Raw genomic sequence first — 25,223 nt, 5'->3', positions numbered from 1 at the left:
TTCACTGACGGAGGATGAAAACTCAGTTTCATTTGCTAATTTTATCAGATTTCTCTAACGTCTGCAAGTGACTAAAACCAGGAAGAGTGATATTAATCTGTCTGTTGTGCTTTTATTTAAGATTACCACTTAAAAACAATGTAGCTTTCTGAATTTAGATAAACATATACGAGGAAGACTTGAGCAGAAATCTGTGAGATGGACGTCAGGAGAAAAATAAAATCTCGTCAAAGTCACAATACACAAGGAATATTACTGTTTTAAATGATGTTTCCAGGAAAACAAACAATTACAAACTTGTTCTTGTTGAGTTTTTTTATTGAATGAGTTTTGAAAAATGCAGCAGTTGCAAAGCTGATACAACACCTCCACCTAACTGTCACAACATTTATTACAAGCATGCAGACACATCTTTTCTAACATGTGAACCTTGTAATGAGCAAACAGCACAAACAGTAAAGAAGCAGATTTGAAATGGTGCTTGTGCTCCTCTACTATTCTTCAGTGGGACAGTCTGACTTGTTGATGTGTTGCTCTGCAGTCTGGGAGCCCAAAGACACTTTACATGTGTAAACCTTCTCCATGTTCCAGTCTGACGTCTGGATGGCCAGATAGCTGCTGATTTGGAAAGTGCGGTCCGGTTGCTGAACGGCGGTGCTGGTAGAGATCCCACTGCTCACTGGACTCCCAGCAGCCAACCAGCTCACATCTGCAAAAGGCACAGACTGACTGGACAGACAGACCAGAGAGGCTTTGTTGGACTGGAGCTCAGCTCTGGACGGAGGGAAGACTGTCAGGACAGGAGGAGGGAGGCTGGAGCCTGAAAATACATCCAGGACATTCATCACATCACTAGAAATTAAGTCTGAGAAAAGAGAAAACTAACAAACACTTTCAGACTGAGTGTCAAAATAATCATCAACATCATGAGCAGAGTTGATTTTTAACATTTTCAAAGACTACCAGTTTCTCCCTGACCTCAGATATATAAGGATTACTAATGAAACATTATAATTCAACCATAGAAATTCTCTTCAACCACAGTAATTAAATATCATCTGTGATTATCAGTCATTGTGTTCAATTACAGCAGATATCACTTCAGATTCAAAGACGACTGTCTCACTAAATAATCTATATTTTCAAACAGGCACAATAAACAATGTTTACTCTGCCCTACTGACTGAAGATACATAGAAAATATTCTCATTTCATTTTCACCTTCACAAGATAAACAATCAACCGTTGTAGTCATCTGAATTTATCAATGATGAAACAAGACGAAATATAAAAATATAATCACTAAAAGTTAAATATAATAACAGAGAATAATCTTCTGTCTTTAAATCCAACAACCATTAAAACAACTTCTGGACAAAACCTTGTAATCAGCTGTTCACCTGTCCATTGTCTTTTAAAGCAGCTTGCTGCTGTTTCAAAGCTGATGTTCAAACTACAAACAATTAATCTGCACTAAAAATGTTTCACACTTTAAACAAGAATGAACAAGAACATGAAACACTTAAATATACAAGAGAAACAATCAAATCTCTCCTGTTTGATGATGAGTTCAAAGTACTTACTTGTCACAGTCAGCTTGGTGCCTTGTCCGAATACCACAGTGATTCAGTTTGTACACATGGCCGTACAAAAACCTCCTGACTCTCACTAATGAGGGGAGTGGAACTGAAACATCCTGTTGAGACCAACTTTCACTGTCCACGTCTCATTCACTTCATCAGTCTGCTTATATTCACAGACACTGCTGGACTTTATTCAAACACTCTTGTCTCTTTAGAGGACTTTATTTCATGTGCTTCAATGTTTTGTTCCAGTTTTTGTGATTTGAAGTGTTTGATTGTGTTCAGAGTTGATAGAAGCTGTCATGAGTGTCTCAGTGAGGTTTTTGTCACAGTGTAAATCACTGTGATACGACCTCACTGGCAGTGCTGTCCCATGTTTCACAGTAATACACAGCAGAGTCTCCTGTCTCTGCCCTCTTAATGATGAACTGGAAATTTATGTTTGATGAGGCTTTAGAGTCGAATCGGTCTGAGGAGAATCCTGTTCCAAATTCGTCAGGTGAACTGTCACTATGGTAAAATCTCAGAACATACTGAGGAGCTTCACCAGGAACCTGTTTATACCAACTGACATATTCACTTTCAGGTCTCTCAATGTTGCAGTTGAGAACGACCTGTTGTCCTGTAGAAACTGTGTGGACAGCAGGCGTCTGGGTCACCACTTTGGCTGCATCAACATCTGTCAACATACACAGAAAAACACATGAGTGAAAGGTTTGTGTGTGAAAATGTGGGCTGTAAAAGGAGTGAGAAGAATATCTTACATGTTAGAGCAGTGATGAGAGTGCAGAGGGTCCCCAGCATGTTGTCAGTGTGTGGTGTAAACGTCCCTTACTGTCCAGCTGAGAGGTGAGCAGGGTTGGAGTGTGAGGAGAAGAGAGACTGAAGCTTATAAAGACACTGAGGAGAGGAGAAGAGGAGGAGTGTTACAGCAGGGTTAAAGGGGAAAACTAAGGAAATAGGAGGTGGACCTAAATGCAGTCACTCAGACAGCAGGCAGGATCAGGGGGAAACACAAAGCAAGCTTTATATTCAAAGCTGAGCGATACAAAAACCCAAGGAGCCAGTTACCAAAAAACAGACAAAAGAGGACAAAAAGCAAAGTTCCAATCAAAAATGCAAGAATTGCAAGAATTAAAATCCAAAGAACACATACCATGGGGAGGACTGGAAACAGAAGGAGCTCTGGAAGGACATGACAGGAACATGAAATATGAAACTATGAAATAAAAATAGCCAATGATCCATAGTTATTTCAGAATGATTTTCATGTATTAGAAACAGTTCTGAAATAAAAAGAGCATATGTATGTGTATATCTTACACAGTTCAAAACAGCTACACTGAATTTAGCAGTTTCTTCTTTGTTGTAGCTGGCAAAAATGGAGTTTAAGTTGGAAGAATTTACTTTAAGTCTGTCGATTAACACATTAAAAAAAATGTAAAAAAGCTGATTTAATCGTGATTGCAGAGTCTTTGAGGTGGTTGTGCCAGTTAATATTAATAAACAGGGGTTAATGGAGCTTCTGACTGATAAACTGACTAAAAAAGGGGCTTGTTTAAGGAGCCAGCTCCTGCAGTGGGAGCTGAGCCAGGGGTACTAGCTGGCACTCCTGCCCCCACTCCATGCCCTCCCCACTCAGACTGTTATGTCTGCAGAGGATTTTAAAACTGACCCTACGCATAAGGGAGGGTGGAGGTGCGCAACCGGGGTGGAGTGGAGGCCATGCATCTCAGGTTGAAGGCTCTTGAGATGGAGCGGGGAGCTGCTGCTGCAGCCAGTCCCTCAACCACACAGTCACCCTCCCAGACACCCCAGGATAGTTTTGATGTTAGCAGGCTCACTGCATTAGTTCCACCATTTAGATGAGTCTGAAGTGGACTCGTATTTCAATGCATTTGAACGCATCGCCGCTACCTTGAAGTGGCCAAAAATGTGTGGTCTGTTGCTTTTACAATGTAAGCTAGTGGGTAAAGCCCAAGAGGTGTGCACCTCTCTATCAATTGAGGACACTTTAAATATGATGTGATTAAAAAGCCACCGTACTTCGTGCATACCAGTTAGTGCCAGAAGCATAGGCAAAAATTCAGAAAATGTGAGAAAACTGCCACCCAACATATGGGGAATTTGCAAGGGAAAAAGGTGCGCTGTTTTAATAAATGGTGCTCTGTTTGGTACTATTGTGGTGAGGTGTCCTGTCCCCTGACTTGTGTTATGCAGTCTGTTGTCTGTTAGGTTGTGTGTGTGTAACTGACTCTGTGTAGGCTAGTTTACCCTACCTTAGGTTTTGATTACTAGCAAGTGCCATTCGATTATTGGTATTTGAGAAATATTCGGTGCTACATTAGTAGCTTGATGGGTTATTTCTAGGCCTACATATTTGTGACTATGGCTTTGGTGGCCAGTAGAGAGAGGCTGCTTGTGTTTGGGGACACTAAGTAGTGCTGTGTGCACTCTGTATATTGGTTAGGATAAGGTTTCCAGTGCATTTAACCAGTTCGTAAATGTGAGTATAGTGTCTGAGTGTTGTTGGACTTCAGTTAGGGGCGTTAGAGATGATGCATGTGCTCATTGAATCAAACATTTATTAGGGGATAAATGTTTGATTTTAAGGTGGGGAGGTGTTATGACCCTGGGTCATTATTATTTTGTGTGTATAGATATGATGCTGCTCTGTTCCTCCAAGTGTGTGAGCAGTGTGCTCTAAGTGTGTGTGGATGATTGATAGCAGGTTGGACCTACTGATTGGCTGGAGCCGTCTGATTGCTGCTTTAGGATTGGCCAGAGGTGGGAGAGGAGCCCTTTTGAATCACAGGCTGACTGCAGTCTCCCTCTCCAACCATTCTTCTTCTTCCAACTGGGACCAGTGCTAGTTTGATTAGGATTTCTGTGCTTGCATCTTGTGAAACCTTGTGTACTTGTTAGTCTGAGTAATTTTGTTAACTTGTGAAAAGAGATAATTGTATATGGTAGCCAGTAGGAGGGAGTAGCCTTTTCTTTAACCCTTTTTTCTCCTGTTTCCCCTTTTTAAGGAGTTAGGTAAGAATCTTGTTTTTGTGTTAATACTTTTGATTTGTATAGGGAAGGTAGGGAGTTAGATGATTTTTTTTTGTTGCTGTTTTGGCCTCCACTCCCTCTGAAGCAAATAAAAAGCTACCTTTTACTTTACAAGTTCCTGTGACACTGGCCTTCCTGGGAGTGGGAAGAATGGGGAGCAGCACATCATGTTATGTCACTGATTCCCCTAGATCAGGGGCGTAACACATCAAGTATCCAACTGCTCACAACAAGAGAGTGTGGCCCCAGTTTGACAAGGACCTGGACTGTATTCTTGAATCAGATCAGAAGGTCCAGTTAATGTCAGAATTCAGATCAGACAGGAAACGAGACTCTGCCAGTTGATAAAGGAGCTGCAAGAGCGCGAGGGATGAGGAAAAGTCCACCTGAGCAAATCTTCAAAACATTGTGAGGACGAAGCTCTTAACCTGTCAAGCAGATCGGCACAGAAGGAGGGAAGTAAAGAGAGCAAGGAAACAAGTGACATCCATCATTCATCACACCAGCCTGAGTTCACTGAGAACACATGGTCACCTGGAAGGCTTCAAAGAGGAGATTAACCAGTACCTCTACAACACCTACAGTGATGGAGAGAGGGAACAACACTTTGGACCCTGCAAGGGTTTGATATCACCACCAGAACACAACATTGAGTTCAACACCAGGAGTTCAGGGCTGCAGCCACAAGCTCAGTATCAGGCCCTGATGGAGTACATTAAAAAGTCTACAAGAGCGATGTGAGGCTCTTACAATGACTGTGGTGAATCCTCAGGGTGATCTGGAGGAGATGGAAGGCAGCTCAGTGCTGATGATCTGCAAAACTGTGTCTGTATTTCAGAGGTGAACACAAGAGTAAGAGTTCAGGACTGCATTTGGCCCGTTTATACCCCATCAATCAAAGAACCAAACCCTCATCCTATCTGTCATATATAGTCTAGTCAGTTTTTAGAGGGAAGACAAACTACTTCCTATGATGGTGATTGGAAATAACAAAGTCTGTGCATCACCCTACAAGTAGTAGAACAAACAGTACTCCTTCAGGCTACAGCACATAGTTACAGAGAGCTTTAGATGATCTTCAGTCTCAGCCGATACTCAAAAAGAGGAAGTATCAGTGAGGAGGTTTTTGTCACAGTATAAATCACTGTGATACTTCTTCTATAACAGAGCCGTCATATGCGTGACAGTAATAGACTGCTGAGTCTCCCTCCTCCACATTGTTGATGATCAAACGATAATCTGATTTTGACTGATGAGTAGACGTGAACTTTGGAGAGGAGAAACCAGAGCCATAGGCTGGAGAGCTCCAGCCGTGACGAAACCTCAGCACATGCTGAGGAACTCCTCCTGGAATCTGTTTGTACCAGCGAGCAACACTTTCAGTAACAGTCCCCAGGTTACAGTCCATGGTGGCTGTCTCTCCTTTGGTCACTGTTACAACAGGAGGCTTCTGTGTCAGCACCGTCACACCACTCACACCTGGAAACAACAAGATGACATGGAGTCAAGAGAAACACACAGACTGATGAATCCAACATGAGGTCAAAGCTGCAGTAAGTCAGCCTCCTTACATGTTAGAGCAGTGATGAGAGTGCAGAGGGTCCCCAGCATGTTGTCAGTGTGTGCTGAGAATGGCCTTGTAACTTGGAAAGTGAGCTTACTGCTGACAGATTAGAGGCTTTGGAGGATGAGGAGAGGAGGTGCTGGAGGAGCAATTTAATACAACACTGAAACTGAGAGTGACTGACAGGAGGAAGAGCTCTGCTTCAGTCTGCACACTTTGTCACATTTGTCTCATGTTGAATCATTTTTATTTGAATTATTTCAACCCCCAAACATTGTTATAAATTAATGTTCAGATCTGAAAAGTTTCTAATGATTAATGACATCAAACTTGTACACAAGTTAAATCTTTCTTGAGACACAAAAATCATCTTTATCTGATTCACATGTTTTTTCACAGGCTACAAGTGATGAAAATGATCTTTGGTGTCCACTGATGTGGAAATCTGCCTTCAGCTTTCCAGGTTCCAGTTCGACTGATGTTTATAAATGAATCCAGTGAAGTAGTGGTTGGTGTGAAGGACATGTTGTAAATGTTGGTGTTGCTGCAGTGGCTGTAAAGCGTCTGTAAAGCTCGAGGGCTGAATTCTTTAAAAAGGGTATAAGCAGGTTTGTGCAGGATTTAGTTTAGTTTGTTTGTTTGTTGCGACGTGGACAGTCACCTTTAATAAACTTTACAGTAAAAGGAGCAGCTTTAGCCTTTATAGTGCTTCTAGTGGTATGACTGCTGTTATGTTGGATTATAAATGAGTTGAGGGGGGGAAGAGCGATGTTATGCAGGATTCTGAAGACCAGGCAGATGTTTTTGTATTTGATTATGTCCTCCCAGCTCAGTAGTTTTTTTTTAAATCATGCAGTGATGTGAACTGTTAGGCTTTTGATCCAGTACTTGGATGGGGTTTTATTGTGAAGGGTTGCTAATGGTTATAATGTTGAGCTGTTAGTTTGTCCCCAGCCTGTCAAACAGTATGTGTGATGTAACGTGATCATGGCATCCATAAATAATTTTGCAACATTAAAAGTTAGTGTATATCTGATGTATTTACAATTATCCACGTTAAACTTGACCTTAATGCACACTTTTGTGATGTGTGTATCAAAGGAAAGATTGGAGTCAATGGTGATGCCCAGATATTTGAAATGTGGAACGATGCTGATGTTTTTACCGGAGATTGTGATCTTTGGGATGATGTTACATTGAGTTTTAGTGAAGAACATTCCTACAGTTTTATTGAGGTGAAGTTGGAGGCAGGAGCGATTTAGCCAGTTGGTAATTTGATCCATCGCTGTGGTGAGTTTGGCAGCAGCCAGATGTTTCGTGCTGGCATGCACATATATTACTGTGTCGTCGGCATACATTGGTGTGTTGATTTCAGGGCAAACATATAGTAGATCATTGATATATAGACTAAACATAAGCGGGCCAAGTATTGATCCTTGTGGTACTTCAGTGCAAAGGTTGACAATTGGAGAACGATGATTGTTCATGGAAACATGTTGATTTCTACCATTTAAGTATGACTCAAACAATTTGAGTGTCAGTGGGGTGAAGTTAAAAGCAGACAGTTTGGTGATAAGGATGTGGTGATTGACAGTGTCAAAGGCCTTATGAAGGTAGGTAGAACACAGGGCCAACCACACCCCACATGTTGGCCATAGCTCTGACCTTCTCTAAGAAGAAGCAGCTAGCTGTTTCAGCGGAGTGATGGGCCCTGAAGCTGAACTGCATGGGGTGGAGAGTGAATGGACCAGTATTGAGGAAGCAGACAAGCTGCTCTGACACACATTTCTCTACAACCTTGGAGATCACAGGTAGGATACTGATTGGGCGGTAGTTGCAAGTAGTCAGTGGGTCATCTTAAATATTGGAGTATCAATTGCGGGTTTCCAGGTAGTTGGGAAAATCCCCTGTAGTACTGACTGGTTGATCGTTGTGATGAGGTAGGCTAGTTGGCTATGTTGTTCCAATCTGTCTGCTGCACTGCTCTTTGAAAATTAGCCATTTCATTGTTTGGTGAATCCTGAGTCGCTCCACAGATTTTTTGCTATGATGAAAGCACTTTTTTGAAAGTTTCTTGATATCAATGTCAGATTGTGGTCGGACAGTCCAGTGATGAGATGTTGGGCCTTTTGTTTCACCTGCGTTTTATATATACATCCCAGCTGTTTCTGCACTTTACAAATTCATTTACGGGACATATTTCATTCTGGACAGTCTAGTTGTATGACTTAGCACCCAGGTACCTGTAACATGTGCACATATAAAAAATTGGGTTCCAGTTTGACACGTTCCAGTTAGACTGATGTTTATAAATGAATCCAGTGAAGTAGGGGTTGGTGTGAAGGACATGTTGTAAATGTTGGTGTTGCTGCAGTGGCTGTAAAGCGTCTGTAAAGCTCGAGGGCTGAATTCTTTAAAAAGGGGATGAGCAGGTTCGTGCAGGATTTGTTGGGCCTTTTGTTTCACCTGTGTTTTATATGTACATCTCAGCTGTTTCTTCGCAATTTAATTCACTGGACATATTTGATTCTGGACATTCTATTTTTATGACTCAGCCCCCAGGTGCCTGTAACATGTGCACGTATTAAAAATGAAAACACAAACGTTAAAACTGGTAAAACTTTGGGCAGATGGAGGAAGTTAAAATAATGCAGTTTGAATTTTACTCACAGCAAGTTTAACTTCACAAATGAGAAAGTGTTGTAAACCTTCTGTTCATTTTTAAGATGAGTAGCAGTGTAATAGATCATTGAATGAATGTGAATATTGTGTATGTATGATAGACAAATTACTACTCAGAGTTACAAGGATTTAAGGAAGAATCGAAAAAAGGTGTTGAGAAGCTTTCAAAATAATTCATACATGAGGGGAAGTTTCACGAAGCAGTTGCTTGTTGTTGACTGGAAGTTGAGATGTCAGAGTCTCAAAAAGCAGAAGTATCAGTGAGGAGGTTTTTGTCACAGTGTAAATCACTGTGATAAAGCAACATTGTTCTCCCATGCGTTACAGTAATAGACTGCTGAGTCTCCCTCCTCCACATTGTTGATGATCAAACGATAATCTGTTTGTGACTGATGAGTAGATGTGAACTTTGGAGAGGAGAAACCAGAGCCATAATATACAGAGCTCCAGCTGTGATGAAAATATATAACAAACTGAGGAACTCCTCCTGGAACCTGTTTGTACCAGAAAACAACACTGTTAGTAAGAGTCCCCAGGTTACAGTCCATGGTGGCTGTCTCTCCTTTGGTCACTGTTACAACAGGAGGCTTCTGTGTCACCACCGTCACACCACTCACACCTGGAAACAACAAGATGACATGGAGTCAAGAGAAACACACAGACTGATGAATCCAACATGAGGTCAAAGCTGCAGTAAGTCAGCCTCCTTACATGTTAGAGCAGTGATGAGAGTGCAGAGGGTCCCCAGCATGTTGTCAGTGTGTGCTGAGAATGGCCTTGTAACTTGGAAAGTGAGCTTACTGCTGACAGATTAGAGGCTTTGGAGGATGAGGAGAGGAGGTGCTGGAGGAGCAATTTAATACAACACTGAAACTGAGAGTGACTGACAGGAGGAGGAGCTCTGCTTCAGTCTGCAGGCTTTGTCACATTTGTTGCTCTCTTATCTTCTGTGAAGGGAAAAGTCTCTTCTGTCTCCGTTATTGTCAACGTAGGTGACGTCTCCCCCCTGAGCCCCAAATATTACAACATCACCATCTGAAAAAGAGTTTTATTGTCATACATTTGTTTCTTTGCTCACTTGCTGATGAATGTGATTTAATTCAGTTCCCTCTGACTCTACAGAGAGCTGACACTTGACCTCTTCATTTACATGGAGCTATAAATAAGGAGAGGAGGCCTGCAGGTGCATCCTGGGAAAGAAGAGAGGTGACGCTTCACTGACGGAGAATGAAAACTCAGTTTCATTTGCTCATTTTATCAGATTTTTCTAACATCTGCAAGCGACTAAAACCAGGCAGAGTGATATTAATCTGTCTGTTGTGCTTTTATTTAAGATTACCACTTAAAAACAATGTAGCTTTCTGAATTTAGATAAACATATACGAGGAAGACTTGAGCAGAAATCTGTGAGAGGACGTCAGGAGCAAAAATAAATCTCTGTCAAAGTCACAATACACAAGGAATATTACTGTTTTAAATGATGTTTCCAGGAAAACAAACGAATTACAAACTTGTTCTTGTTCAGTTTTTTATTGAATGAAGTTTTGAAAAAATGCAGCAGTTGCAAAGCTGATACAACACCTCCACCTAACTGTCACAACATTTATTACAAGCATGCAGACACATCTTTTCTAACATGTGAACCTTGTAATGAGCAAACAGCACAAACAGTAAAGAAGCAGATTTGAAATGGTGCTTGTGCTCCTCTACTATTCTTCAGTGGGACAGTCTGACTTGTTGATGTGTTGCTCTGCAGTCTGGGAGCCCAAAGACACTTTACATGTGTAAACCTTCTCCATGTTCCAGTCTGACGTCTGGATGGCCAGATAGCTGCTGATTTGGAAAGTGCGGTCCGGTTGCTGAACGGCGGTGCTGGTAGAGATCCCACTGCTCACTGGACTCCCAGCAGCCAACCAGCTCACATCTGCAAAAGGCACAGACTGACTGGACAGACAGACCAGAGAGGCTTTGTTGGACTGGAGCTCAGCTCTGGACGGAGGGAAGACTGTCAGGACAGGAGGAGGGAGGCTGGAGCCTGAAAATACATCCAGGACATTCATCACATCACTAGAAATTAAGTCTGAGAAAAGACAAAACTAACAAACACTTTCAGACTGAGTGTCAAAATAATCATCAACATCATGAGCAGAGTTGATTTTTAACATTTTCAAAGACTACCAGTTTCTCCCTGACCTCAGATATATAAGGATTACTAATGACACATTATAATTCAACCATAGAAATTCTCTTCAACCACTTAATTAAATATCATTTGTGATTATCAGTCATTGTGTTCAATTACAGCAGATATCACTTCAGATTCAAAGAACGACTGTCTCACTAAATAATCTATATTTTCAAACAGGCACAATAAACAATGTTTACTCTGCCCTACTGACTGAAGATATATAGAAAATATTCTCATTTTATTTTCACCTTCACAAGATAAACAATCAAAAGTTGTAGTCATCTGAATTTCTCAATGATGAAATAGACGAAATATAAAAAATATATGACTAAAAGTTAAATATAATAACTGAGAATAATCTTCTGTCTTTAAATCCAACAACAATTAAAACAACTTCTGGACAAAACCTTGTAATCAGCTGTTCACCTGTCCATTGTCTTTTAAAGCAGCTTGCTGCTGTTTCAAAGCTGATGTTCAAACTACAAACAATTAATCTGCACTAAAAATGTTTCACACTTTAAACAAGAATGAACAAGAACATGAAACACTTAAATATACAAGAGAAACAATCAAATCTCTCCTGTTTGATGATGAGTTCAAAGTACTTACTTGTCACAGTCAGCTTGGTGCCTTGTCCGAATACCACAGTGATTCAGTTTGTACACATGGCCGTACAAAAACCTCCTGACTCTCACTAATGAGGGGAGTGGAACTGAAACATCCTGTTGAGACCAACTTTCACTGTCCACGTCTCATTCACTTCATCAGTCTGCTTATATTCACAGACACTGCTGGACTTTATTCAAACACTCTTGTCTCTTTAGAGGACTTTATTTCATGTGCTTCAATGTTTTGTTCCAGTTTTTATGATTTGAAATCACTCTTATCATCAGTTGATTCAGTTTGATGTTAATGATGAAGATGTTTTCTTCCAAATGAGCATCATTCAGACAACACAGCTGAACCTGTATGACTGTTATTGACTGCAGGGATGGTATTAGACTAATTTTATGTTCCCCTTTAACTTCATATAATCACATTTAATGAAACCAGTTAATATAATGTTAAAGACATGATTACACAGCTGAATGGCTCATGCTTTAGTGGACTCCTCAGGCCATATGTGTAGTCCTGTAACAGTGTTCACCCTGTGTTTTGTTCACATTGTTAGAGGTCTGAAAGATTCCACTACTCTATGTGTAAAATATTACTTTCTCCTCCTTTTCTGACAAGTTTAATGACCAAATTTGCAGAAAATGATCGATGTAGTCACCATCGACTTTGCCACAAACTGGGCTTGAACATATAATGACGGAGATAAAACAAAGAAATTAGCATAAACATTGTTATTACATCAAATAAAGTCATAATTCAGTTTCAAATGTTAAATGAGTTACACATGAACAATTTTACCTTCCTTGATTCAGAGAAATGTACAGGATGTTTTTCCACATAGTGAAGCTTCTTATGTTTGAGGTCAGTTAAACCTCAGAGAGGTCAAACTCCCTGTTAGACCTCTTATGAACAAACTGTTATAAAACTCCAACAACACAAACTGATGTCGACTTATTTGGTATTTTGGAGGCGTAGTGCTGCATAAAAAGTGCTGACGACACCAATCACACATTCACAGCTGATTAAAATCCTTTGTGTTTGACCAGGTTTTACAGACGAGCTCTCTGAGACAAACAAAAGAAATTCATCATCTTCTGGAGAGAATTTCTGAAATGTTTCATTAGTTCAAAATCGTGTTTATCCGCAATTTTGATACAGTTAGTTTCATGTTTTTAGCTGTTAAAGAGGCCAGGGTGTCCATTATTGAATTAACTTCATCATTTAGTTCATTTAGATTGTGTAACCTTTTACATTCTGTGTTGTTCTGTGTTTCTCATGTTGGGGAGTTATGGAGAGCGTTAGTTCATGTGTTAGAGGCTTGAAAAGCAGAAGTAGTCAGTGAGGAGGTTTTTGTCACAGTGTAAATCACTGTGATACAAGCTCCTTAGTAGGTTTGTCCGTTGTCAAACAATAATACACAGCAGAGTCTCCTGTCTCTGTCCTCTTAATGATGAACTGATAATTTATGTCTGATGAGGCTTTACAGTCGAATCGGTCTGAAGAGAATCCTGTTCCAAAGCTGTTGGGTGAACTGTGACTATGGTGGAATTTCAGAACAAACTGAGGAGCTTCACCAGGAACCTGTTTATACCACTCCACATAAATGTTGTCATCTCTCTCAATGTTGCAGTTGAGAACGACCTGTTGTCCTGTAGAAACTGTGTGGACAGCAGGCGTCTGGGTCAACACTTTGGCTGCATCAACATCTGTCAACATACACAGAAAAACACATGAGTGAAAGGTTTGTGTGTGAAAATGTGGGCTGTAAAAGGAGTGAGAAGAATATCTTACATGTTAGAGCAGTGATGAGAGTGCAGAGGGTCCCCAGCATGTTGTCAGTGTGTGGTGTAAACGTCCCTTACTGTCCAGCTGAGAGGTGAGCAGGGTTGGAGTGTGAGGAGAAGAGAGACTGAAGCTTATAAAGACACTGAGGAGAGGAGAAGAGGAGGAGGAGGAGTTTCAACACTCAGCACTGTTAACATTCATTCATCAACACTTTCATGTTTGTGGTTTCACATTAAATCAATTTTCATGACAGAAAACAACAGTTTTTATGAAGCTTTGACAAAAGTTCAACAATGAAGGTGTTTTCTCTCTCACCTGTATCTTTGTTGTGATTCTCTCACTCCAACATCCTCACTGTCACTTCATGTTCCAATGCTTCCAAAATCGAATAGAAATACATGACATCACCACATCTGGCCAATGATTTTTTTCCAATCAGTCCTTAGATGCTGTTTTTTAAATATCGCCGTGTTTCTGTGATTGTGTTTCAGCCCCACAGCTGAGCAGTCCACCACCTCCCCATCACCACTTTATCCATCATGATAATCTGAGTGATTCTACTGACAGGTTTGATCTTCATCTGGTGGTTTACTCCACCACCAGCAGCATCTGGACACCAGAACAGTCCACCTGTCTCCTATCTTCATGAGTCTCTATGTTTAAAGCTCATGTTGGCAGAATAATTGCTTTTTCAGTTGTCAGTGAGACTCAAAAATCTCACTAAAATTTCACTAACAGAAGCTTTAAAGGAGCAATTCGTAAGACACTGACAGAATTTGCACTTTCACGTTTCACTTAAAACATAAAAAAATTAACTAACACACAGGTGTTGTGAGTACCCAACTGTGTCGATATTATTTCAAAGACATCTATGTACGGTGTTGCAGTGATGTCTACTGAGCACGCTAACCAGTAGACATCTCTGGCCCTGTCTCCTAATACCACTTCATAGTTTAGTGTTAAGGTAGTTTATTTAAATTGGTAGAAGATTTGGGAAATATGGAAAAGGGGGGTCAAGGTTGTTGGATGAAGAGGGGGTTTGAGTTGGGTTGCAGAGTGGCTGGAAGGTCTAGGAACCGGGGAGGTTGAGACTCAGAGTGGAGGCACGTCTTTGATAGGCACACGTCTTGGTCGGCGTGGCTTCATCATCCCCCAGAGGTGTGACTGGGCTCAATGAATATCGCTGAGGTGGCTGCAGCAGAGGACTTTGATGGTGTGGTCGGGAATTCCTTATCTAGAGGGGATAGAGATGTCTGAGAGAGTCGCAAGTGGATCTGGTAGAAGTGAATTCAAATTCCGATTTCGATGGACTGGGATAAGTATCCTGAGCGGAGTGTTTAATGCAACGGGTGAGGGGATCTGTGGTTCAGGGTGAGTGTTTTCATGCAAGCTGGGATTCTGCTTTACATCGGCCTTGGATCACCATGGTGACGTGGGGATGAGAAACTGGAGCTCTGGAGAGCAGTTCAGCGAAGAAGTTGATGCTGCTGTGATACACTTGGATGGTGGATGTTCTGGTTCTGATAACCTTATGGGCATTGTTATGTGCTGGCCTGTAGGAATACCTGTTGTGCCCGACTGGTTGTGTTTCTCTCTCCCTGTGGCTCTCTGGCGCCCCATTTCTGTTTGTCTGTCTCCTTCAGGAAGACACACCTGGGCAGTGTCGAATTACTTTGGGATGTATGAAAGGAGGATCGAGCTGAGGCCTCGCTCTCTGGGGAGCGACTGTCTAACCCGACGCCAGGAGGAGGAGATGGTCACCATTTTTTCTCCTCACTAACTCTCATCCCCCACCCATAGTTGTAGGGCTGGGGTTTTTGTTTTGGGGCAATCTGTTTGATGTCTAGGTCTGGAAACCAGCAGCTATCACGTTTTCGTTTTTGATTCACCTAGTCTAGGACGAGGTTAAATTTCTTTTCTTTGGATTAGATTAGAGGGGAAGAACTGGGTGCAACGGCCCATCGTCAGCTGGCCGAGCTTTTCCCCTTTTTTGTTTGTTTTCTGCTTGGTTCTCCAACCTCTTCTTTTTTATGTATAGTTTTTGCTCTGTTTGGTTGTTCCAGATAAAATGTAGTTTATCAATCTGATGTCTGAGCGTCCTCTGAAATGTGTTGTGACTTCTTCACGAGCACTTTGTCAGAGGGTCCATAACAGGTATATGTGATGAAGCTGGTTATATTTACAAGGTTGATGGAGGGGACAGTTGTGAAGGGTATGGAATGACTTGAAACTGCACCATCTGGAATAGTACGATGAGAGGGTTTTAGGAGACAGGCTGTTTCTCTAACAGCTGTCTATCAGTGGGCTTTGGGGTCTTTCTCAGAAAGAGGAAATAAAAGATATTGATTTTACATCTACAGCAAGAAATTGTGAGAACCCACTGAGAAGATTTGGGAGTTCAGAAACATGATATACTTTTTAGGTAGAGAAGTTACAGGGAGCTGTGGTTCATGATTCTACACTCAATCCAGAAAATGTCAGAGTCTCAAAAAGCAGAAGTATCAGTGAGGAGGTTTTTGTCACAGTGTAAATCACTGTGATACGTACTCATTAACAGAGCTGTCCCATGTGTTACAGTAATAGACTGCTGAGTCTCCCTCCTCCACATTGTTGATGATCAAACGATAATTTGTTCCTGACTGATGAGTAGTTGTGACCTTTGGAGAGGAGAAACCAGAGCCATAGCTTGGAGAGCTCATGCTGTGATGAAAATATAAAACAAACTGAGGAACTCCTCCTGGAACCTGTTTGTACCAGCGAGCAGAACTGCCAGTAACAGTCCCCAGGTTACAGTCCATGGTGGCTGTCTCTCCTTTGGTCACTGTTACAACAGGAGGCTTCTGTGTCACCACCGTCACACCACTCACACCTAGAAACAACAAGATGACATGGAGTCAAGAGAAACACACAGACTGATGAATCCAACATGAGGTCAAAGCTGCAGTAAGTCAGCCTCCTTACATGTTAGAGCAGTGATGAGAGTGCAGAGGGTCCCCAGCATGTTGTCAGTGTGTGCTGAGAATGGCCTTGTAACTTGGAAAGTGAGCTTACTGCTGACAGATTAGAGGCTTTGGAGGATGAGGAGAGGAGGTGCTGGAGGAGCAATTTAATACAACACTGAAACTGAGAGTGACTGACAGGAGGAGGAGCTCTGCTTCAGTCTGCAGGCTTTGTCACATTTGTTGCTCTCTTATCTTCTGTGAAGGGAAAAGTCTCTTCTGTCTCCGTTATTGTCAACGTAGGCGACGTCTCCCCCCTGAGCCCCAAATATTACAACATCACCATCTGAAAAAGAGTTTTATTGTCATACATTTGTTTCTTTGCTCACTTGCTGATGAATGTGATTTAATTCAGTTCCCTCTGACTCTACAGAGAGCTGACACTTGACCTCTTCATTTACATGGAGCTATAAATAAGGAGAGGAGGCCTGCAGGTGCATCCTGGGAAAGAAGAGAGGTGACGCTTCACTGACGGAGGATGAAAACTCAGTTTCATTTGCTCATTTTATCTGTTTTTTCTAACGTCTGCAAGCGACTAAAACCAGGCAGAGTGATATTAATCTGTCTGTTGTGCTTTTATTTAAGATTACCACTTAAAAACAATGTAGCTTTCTGAATTTAGATATACCTATACGAGGAAGACTTGAGCAGAAATCTGTGAGATGGACGTCAGGAGAAAAATAAAATCTTGTCAAAGTCACAATACACAAGGAATATTACTGTTTTAAATGATGTTTCCAGGAAAACAAACGATTACAAACTTGTTCTTGTTCAGTTTTTTTATTGAATGAGTTTTGAAAAATGCAGCAGTTGCAAAGCTGATACAACACCTCCACCTAACTGTCACAACATGTATTACAAGCATGCAGACACATCTTTTCTAACATGTGAACCTTGTAATGAGCAAACAGCACAAACAGTAAAGAAGCAGATTTGAAATGGTGCTTGTGCTCCTCTACTATTCTTCAGTGGGACAGTCTGACTTGTTGATGTGTTGCTCTGCAGTCTGGGAGCCCAAAGACACTTTACATGTGTAAACCTTCTCCATGTTCCAGTCTGACGTCTGGATGGCCAGATAGCTGCTGATTTGGAAAGTGCGGTCCGGTTGCTGAACGGCGGTGCTGGTAGAGATCCCACTGCTCACTGGACTCCCAGCAGCCAACCAGCTCACATCTGCAAAAGGCACAGACTGACTGGACAGACAGACCAGAGAGGCTTTGTTGGACTGGAGCTCAGCTCTGGACGGAGGGAAGACTGTCAGGACAGGAGGAGGGAGGCTGGAGCCTGAAAATACATCCAGGACATTCATCACATCACTAGAAATTAAGTCCGAGAAAAGAGAAAACTAACAAACACTTTCTGACTGAGCGTCAAAATAATCATCAACATCATGAGCAGAGTTGATTTTTAACATTTTCAAAGACTACCAGTTTCTCCCTGACCTCAGATATATAAGGATTACTAATGAAACATTATAATTCAACCATAGAAATTCTCTTCAACCACAGTAATTAAATATCATCTGTGATTATCAGTCATTGTGTTCAATTACAGCAGATATCACTTCAGATTCAAAGACGACTGTCTCACTAAATAATCTATATTTTCAAACAGGCACAATAAACAATGTTTACTCTGCCCTACTGACTGAAGATACATAGAAAATATTCTCATTTTATTTTCACCTTCACAAGAGAAACAATCAACCATTGTAGTCATCTGAATTTCTCATTGAGAAAATAAGACAAAATATAAAACACGTGAACTAAAAGTTATATATAATAACTGAGAATAATCTTCTGTCTTTAAATCCAACAACAATCAAAACAACTTCTGGACAAAACCTTGTAATCAGCTGTTCACCTGTCCATTGTCTTTTAAAGCAGCTTGCTTTACAAATTAATTCACTGGACATATTTGAATCTGGAGTCTCTATTTTTATGCCCCCAGATGCCCGTAACATGTGCACATATTAAAAATCAAAACACAAAAGTTAAAACTGGTTAAAGAATGAGCAAGTGTTGTGAACCATCTGTTGATTGTTATGATGATTAGCAGTGTAATAGATCATTGTATGAATGTGAATATTGTGTATTTATAAAGGACAAATTACTACTCAGAGAGTTACAAGGTTTTATATGAGAAACCAATAAAAGTGTTGAGAAGGTTTAATAATAATTCAAGCATGTAGTTTAAACAATTTCCCCCGGGAATAAATAAAGTATTCTGAATCTGAATCTGAATCTGGTGAAGTTACACAAAGCAGTTGCTTGTTGTTGACTGAAAGTGAAGATGTCAGAGACTGAAAAAGCAGAAGTATCAGTGAGGAGGTTTTTGTCACAGTGTAAATCACTGTGATACTCTCTCCTTGGCAGTGTCGTCCCATGTGTTACAGTAATACACAGCAGAGTCTCCTGTCTCTGTCCTCTTAATGATGAACTGATAATTTATGTTTGATGAGGCTTTAGAGTCGAATCGGTCTGAGGAGAATCCTGTTCCAAATCCGTCAGGTGAACTGTCACTATGCCAATGTCTCAGAACAAACTGAGGAGCTTCAACAGGAACCTGTTTATACCAACTGATATATGCACTGTCATGTCTCTCAATGTTACAGCTGAGAACGACCTGTTGTCCTGTAGAAACTGTGTGGACAGCAGGCGTCTGGGTCACCACTTTGGCCGCATCAACATCTGTCAACATACACAGAAAAACACATGAGTGAAAGGTTTGTGTGTGAAAATGTGGGCTGTAAAAGGAGTGAGAAGAATATCTTACATGTTAGAGCAGTGATGAGAGTGCAGAGGGTCCCCAGCATGTTGTCAGTGTGTGGTGTAAACGTCCCTTACTGTCCAGCTGAGAGGTGAGCAGGGTTGGAGTGTGAGGAGAAGAGAGACTGAAGCTTATAAAGACACTGAGGAGAGGAGAAGAGGAGGAGGAGGAGTTTCAACACTCAGCACTGTTAACATTCATTCATCAACACTTTCATGTTTGTGGTTTCACATTAAATCAACTTCCATTAAAAAACGCACAGTTTTAATGAAGATTTGACAAAAGTTCAACACATAAGATGTTTTCTGTCTCACCTGTATCGTTGCTGCAATTCTCTCACTCCAACATCCTCACTGTCACTTCATGTTCCAATGCTTCCAAAATCAAATAGAAATATATGACATCACCACATCTGGCCAATGATCTTTTTCCAATCAGTCCTCAGATCCTGTTCTTTAAAAATGACCGCATTTCTGTCAAGGGCAGTCGACTACAACCCCATCACCACTTTATCCATCATGATAATCTGAGTGATTCAACTGACAGGTTTCGTCTTCATCTGGTGGTTTTACTCCACCACCACCAGCATCTATACTCCAGGGCAGTCCATCTGTCTCCTATCTTCATGTGCCTCTATGTTTAAAGTTCCTGTTGGTAGGATAATTGATTTTTCCCTTGTCAATGAGAATGAGACTCAGAAATCAACTATTTCCCTAACAGAAGGTTTAAAGGAGCTATTTCTAAGACACTGACAGAATTTTCACTTACGACATGAAAAAATCATGACACACTCGTAAAAAGGGGCACCACATCCGTTGTTTAACTATTTGAATAATCCAGAGGAAATTACTCAAAATCCAACTGTACAAGTTTGGCTTGAACAGTTCAAATCAATTCAAATCAATTTATTCAATTTCAAAATCTATATTCAATCTCATATTCTGAAGCAGTGATTTCTTTACACAGATCCATCGGTTCCCCACATTAGAATTGACTTGCACAGACAACGACAAAGGTTTATATATGTTTATTAACTAAATAATCCAGGGTAAAATAAATAAACTGACAATTTAGACAAACAGCAACAGATAACAGAAAATGTAAAGACTGAAATGAGTAAAGTAATAAGATGATTTGATCATAGGCGAATGGTGAAATTATTGGTCGGCTTTTATATATCAAATGTTACAGGAGTAAGTTCTTAATACTAACAAGACCCTAATCTCAATTCTCTTAAGTTCCTAAGGTAGTTGTCGGAATTTAGACACCAACTCATTCTCACGTGTGTGGACCCATTTGTATGAAGACATTCAGCCTGCCTTGTCTAGGTGTCATGCGGTCCTGAAGTCTAGTTTCCTGGAGTGTTTTTGGGTTGGACTGCGGGCTCGCCGTGTCGCTCCAATAGCCAGAGGGAAAGCCGATACTGTGTTGAGGAACTCTCGGTCCAAAGGCCCAGAGGGATGTCCGCATTGGGAGTGGTGGGGGCAGAGTCGACTCGGTTGGGAGCACACAAAGTCTGTCTGTCGTTGGAAATCACTTGTACGGCTTCTGAGGCAGACAATTACTGCAACGTCTTCATCAATGATAATCAAATAGTCTTGATAAAGACTTTTTCTCTGTGGTTTCGAGTGGTGGTTCTTAAGTTCTGATTCTTAATTTATATTTTCATGCGTTTTACAATCAGAATATAAAGTTTTTCACAAGCCATAATTAAGTTTCCCTGGTAACGCCTGAGGGTTTGACTAATACCTGGAACAATCATTACCCTCCCGTAAGGTTCTTATGCAACGGAAGCATTGTTCACTCCAACAGTAAATAGGACCGACCTTAGATACCACTTGGCAACGGGAGATATTCTAGTCTGCTCAGCGATGAGCCAGAAAGCTAATGCTATGCTAGCAAGATTCAAAGTCAATAACATAGCGTACGGTTGACAAACAGAAAATATAATTTGGCAGTATGTTTAAAAACAAGACTAGCTAGCTAACCAGTCATGTCATTGTCCCCCAAATCAATATCAAGATTTTCACGAACAAATGATCGGCCTTGTGTAACATTACTGTGGCCGCAGCCTCAAGTAGAGAGCTGAACAGCAATCGGGATGTGAGATTATCACGTATCAGTACGTTTAAAAGGGGAAGTGTACTTTCAGCAGCTTGTGTGTTACAGTCGCCACCCTGTGGTGTTCTGAGGATAAGACACTGAAGGACTGACGGACTGCACTCAGTGCTGGAAATAAAATATTCAGATTTGATATGCCAGCTAGCGCATTAATTTAGAGTGGTGAACAGACAATTTGACTGGAACTAATCAGTAGGTATCCGTATATCAGGGATTAATGGACACCCTGCAGCCAATCAGAATCAAGTATTCCCTCAGACCATGGTATAACAGAAGAGGTTACATGAACACCTTTCAGGATTAAATCCTTAACAGAATCCCATTTTAGGTTTGTTTTCACAGACTTATACCATTTATGTTCTACAACCATATTCACTAGCAAGGACCACACCATCAACAAGATGCGTTTTAAGGATTTATTCGTGATATAGACAACAAAGTGACGAAGATCTTGTTTCTTGAGTGTTCTCGAGTGCGTTGTGGGGATTTCTTGCGGAGAATCCCCCTCATGGATCTACGAAGGAGAGGAGAAGGAAGAAACAGAGAGAGAGAATGGGGTCGGGGGGAAGGGCGTGGAATACGAGAGCGAAGCAGAGGAGAGGGTCAGGTGGTTATTTATGGAAATGCGGAAGTTGGCGCTGTTGAGGTGTGGTCCTGCTCCTGAAACTTCGCCAATTAAGCTTCAATAACTTTCATTAGACAGAGACCATGCAGGAGGCCCACAGACACAAGTTCCACACTACACAGATGTCAATGTTGCATCTGTATTTGTGAAGTTTCATATGCAAGAACAACATATCAAAATAATGAAGGGACATTAGAGAATTTCCCTCACAGTAGTTAGCATGCTAACCAGAAAAAATCTCTGGTCCTGTATCCTGATACCACTTTGTATATCTGGAGGTGATAGTCCTGTAGTGCAGGGGTTCTAAACTACTTGGTTGTGGATTGATACCAGGTATTGTGTTGTCCAGTGCTGGACTGAAAACCTTGTTTTTTCCCACATCATGATCCCCATAGTTTCTGATGGAAAATACAGGTTATGCCAGCAGTGACTACAGTACACCTGTAGAGATGAGGCAGCATGTGGATGTGGGCTGATGAACAAAGTCTTTTATAGTCATCAATCTAAGAAAACATTGTTACACTCTTCAGACTGACCACTCCTACTTGAATTCCAGTCCAGAAAAAAACATATCTTTCTATTGTATATTTGTTTTTTTCCACTATTGTTTGTTTCTGTAACATCTGTGTTAATATAGTTATATTAATTTCACATTTACTAAAGAAGACTTGAATCTTTTATGTGGAGAAGATATAGAGAGATATGGTTCGTGACTTTACGCTTAATTCAGTGAGAGCGTCTTTACAAAATGTCAATGAGTCAAAAAGCAGAAGTATCAGTAAGGAGGTTTTTGTCACAGTGTAAATCACTGTGGTACCCACTCTTTAACAGAGTCGTCCCATGTGTTACAGTGATACACTGCTGAGTCTCCCTCCTCCACATTGTTGATGATCAAACGATAATCTGTTTGTGACTGATGAGTAGTTGTGAACTTTGGAGAAGAGAAACCAGAGCCATAGTTTGGAGAACTCCAGCTGTGACGAAACCTCAGTACAAACTGAGGAACTCCTCCTGGAACCTGTTTGTACCAAAAAGCAGCATCGCCAGTAACAGTCCCCAGGTTACAGTCCATGGTGGCTGTCTCTCCTTTGGTCACTGTTACAACAGGAGGCTTCTGTGTCAGCACCGTCACACCACTCACACCTGGAAACAACAAGATGACATGGAGTCAAGAGAAACACACAGACTGATGAATCCAACATGAGGTCAAAGCTGCAGTAAGTCAGCCTCCTTACATGTTAGAGCAGTGATGAGAGTGCAGAGGGTCCCCAGCATGTTGTCAGTGTGTGCTGAGAATGGCCTTGTAACTTGGAAAGTGAGCTTACTGCTGACAGATTAGAGGCTTTGGAGGATGAGGAGAGGAGGTGCTGGAGGAGCAATTTAATACAACACTGAAACTGAGAGTGACTGACAGGAGGAGGAGCTCTGCTTCAGTCTGCACACTTTGTCACATTTGTCTCATGTGGAATCATTTTTATTTGAATTATTTCAACCCCCAAACATTGTTATAAATTAATGTTCAGATCTGAAAAGTTTCTAATGATTAATGACATCAAACTTGTACACAAGTTAAATCTTTCTTGAGACACAAAAATCATCTTTATCTGATTCACATGTTTTTTCACAGGCTACAAGTGATGAAAATGATCTTTGGTGTCCACTGATGTGGAAATCTGCCTTCAGCTTTCCAGGTTCCAGTTCGACTGATGTTTATAAATGAATCCAGTGAAGTAGTGGTTGGTGTGAAGGACATGTTGTAAATGTTGGTGTTGCTGCAGTGGCTGTAAAGCGTCTGTAAAGCTCGAAGGCTGAATTCTTTAAAAAGGGTATAAGCAGGTTTGTGCAGGATTTAGTTTAGTTTGTTTGTTTGTTGCGACGTGGACAGTCACCTTTAATAAACTTTACAGTAAAAGGAGCAGCTTTAGCCTTTATGGTGCTTTTAGTGGTATGACTGCTGTTATGTTGGATTATAAATGAGTTGAGGGGGGGAAGAGCGATGTTATGCAGGATTCTGAAGACCAGGCAGATGTTTTTGTATTTGATTATGTCCTCCCAGCTCAGTAGTTTTTTTTTAAATCATGCAGTGATGTGAACTGTTAGGCTTTTGATCCAGTACTTTGATGGGGTTTTATTGTGAAGGGTTGCTAATGGTTATAATGTTGAGCTGTTAGTTTGTCCCCAGCCTGTCAAACAGTATGTGTGATGTAACGTGATCATGGCATCCATAAATAATTTTGCAACATTAAAAGTTAGTGTATATCTGATGTATTTACAATTATCCACGTTAAACTTGACCTTAATGCACACTTTTGTGATGTGTGTATCAAAGGAAAGATTGGAGTCAATGGTGATGCCCAGATATTTGAAATGTGGAACGATGCTGATGTTTTTACCGGAGATTGTGATCTTTGGGATGATGTTACATTGAGTTTTAATGAAGAACATTCCTACAGTTTTATTGAGGTGAAGTTGGAGGCAGGAGCGATTTAGCCAGTTGGTAATTTGATCCATCGCTGTGGTGAGTTTGGCAGCAGCCAGATGTTTCGTGCTGGCATGCACATATATTACTGTGTCGTCGGCATACATTGGTGTGTTGATTTCAGGGCAAACATATAGTAGATCATTGATATATAGACTAAACATAAGCGGGCCAAGTATTGATCCTTGTGGTACTTCAGTGTAAAGGTTGACAATTGGAGAACGATGATTGTTCATGGAAACATGTTGATTTCTACCATTTAAGTATGACTCAAACAATTTGAGTGTCAGTGGGGTGAAGTTAAAAGCAGACAGTTTGGTGATAAGGATGTGGTGATTGACAGTGTCAAAGGCCTTATGAAGGTCTAAGAACACAGGGCCAACCACACCCCACATGTTGGCCATAGCTCTGACCTTCTCTAAGAAGAAGCAGCTAGCTGTTTCAGCGGAGTGATGGGCCCTGAAGCTGAACTGCATGGGGTGGAGAGTGAATGGACCAGTATTGAGGAAGCAGACAAGCTGCTCTGACACACATTTCTCTACAACCTTGGAGATCACAGGTAGGATACTGATTGGGCGGTAGTTGCAAGTAGTCAGTGGGTCGTCTTAAATATTGGAGTATCAATTGCGGGTTTCCAGGTAGTTGGGAAAATCCCCTGTAGTACTGACTGGTTGATAGTGTGATGAGGTAGGCTAGTTGGCTATGTTGTTCCAATCTGTCTGCTGCACTGCTCTTTGAAAATTAGCCATTTCATTG

General features: G+C 41.1%; 3 protein-coding genes across 4 annotated transcripts; all 3 read right to left on the bottom strand.

Moving 5' to 3' along the window:
* Window positions 1–300: 300 nt before the first annotated feature.
* On the bottom strand, window positions 301–6,321 carry LOC115575437 (immunoglobulin lambda-1 light chain-like). Its single transcript, XM_030407521.1, has 5 exons — window positions 6,212–6,321; window positions 5,806–6,119; window positions 4,498–4,509; window positions 1,584–1,617; window positions 301–820 (listed from the first exon to the last, which is right to left on the bottom strand). Exons 1-5 carry the CDS (start codon window positions 6,249–6,251, stop codon window positions 495–497), a joined length of 726 nt encoding a protein of 241 aa, XP_030263381.1. The 5' UTR covers window positions 6,252–6,321; the 3' UTR covers window positions 301–494.
* A 4,147-nt stretch (window positions 6,322–10,468) lies between these two features.
* On the bottom strand, window positions 10,469–19,357 carry LOC115575436 (immunoglobulin lambda-1 light chain-like). Of its 2 annotated transcripts, none has more exons than XM_030407520.1 (4): window positions 19,249–19,357; window positions 16,018–16,343; window positions 11,684–11,717; window positions 10,469–10,921 (listed from the first exon to the last, which is right to left on the bottom strand). In XM_030407520.1, the coding sequence occupies exons 1-4, from the start codon at window positions 19,286–19,288 to the stop codon at window positions 10,596–10,598; spliced, it is 726 nt and encodes a 241-aa protein (XP_030263380.1). In that variant the 5' UTR covers window positions 19,289–19,357; the 3' UTR covers window positions 10,469–10,595. The 2 variants fall into 2 exon arrangements, with proteins under 2 accessions (XP_030263380.1, XP_030263379.1); XM_030407519.1 differs by lacking the exon at window positions 19,249–19,357 and adding an exon at window positions 16,436–16,563.
* LOC115575441 (immunoglobulin lambda-1 light chain-like) lies at window positions 17,238–23,333 on the bottom strand. Its single transcript, XM_030407524.1, has 3 exons — window positions 23,224–23,333; window positions 22,810–23,131; window positions 17,238–17,789 (listed from the first exon to the last, which is right to left on the bottom strand). Exons 1-3 carry the CDS (start codon window positions 23,261–23,263, stop codon window positions 17,432–17,434), a joined length of 720 nt encoding a protein of 239 aa, XP_030263384.1. The 5' UTR covers window positions 23,264–23,333; the 3' UTR covers window positions 17,238–17,431.
* Window positions 23,334–25,223: the final 1,890 nt, after the last annotated feature.

The sequence above is a fragment of the Sparus aurata genome, chromosome 23 (genome assembly GCF_900880675.1).
Source record: "Sparus aurata chromosome 23, fSpaAur1.1, whole genome shotgun sequence".
NCBI classification, from domain to species: Eukaryota; Metazoa; Chordata; class Actinopteri; order Spariformes; family Sparidae; genus Sparus; species Sparus aurata.
Note: the sequence above shows the minus strand (reverse complement) of the source record. Positions and strands in the feature narration are given on the sequence as shown.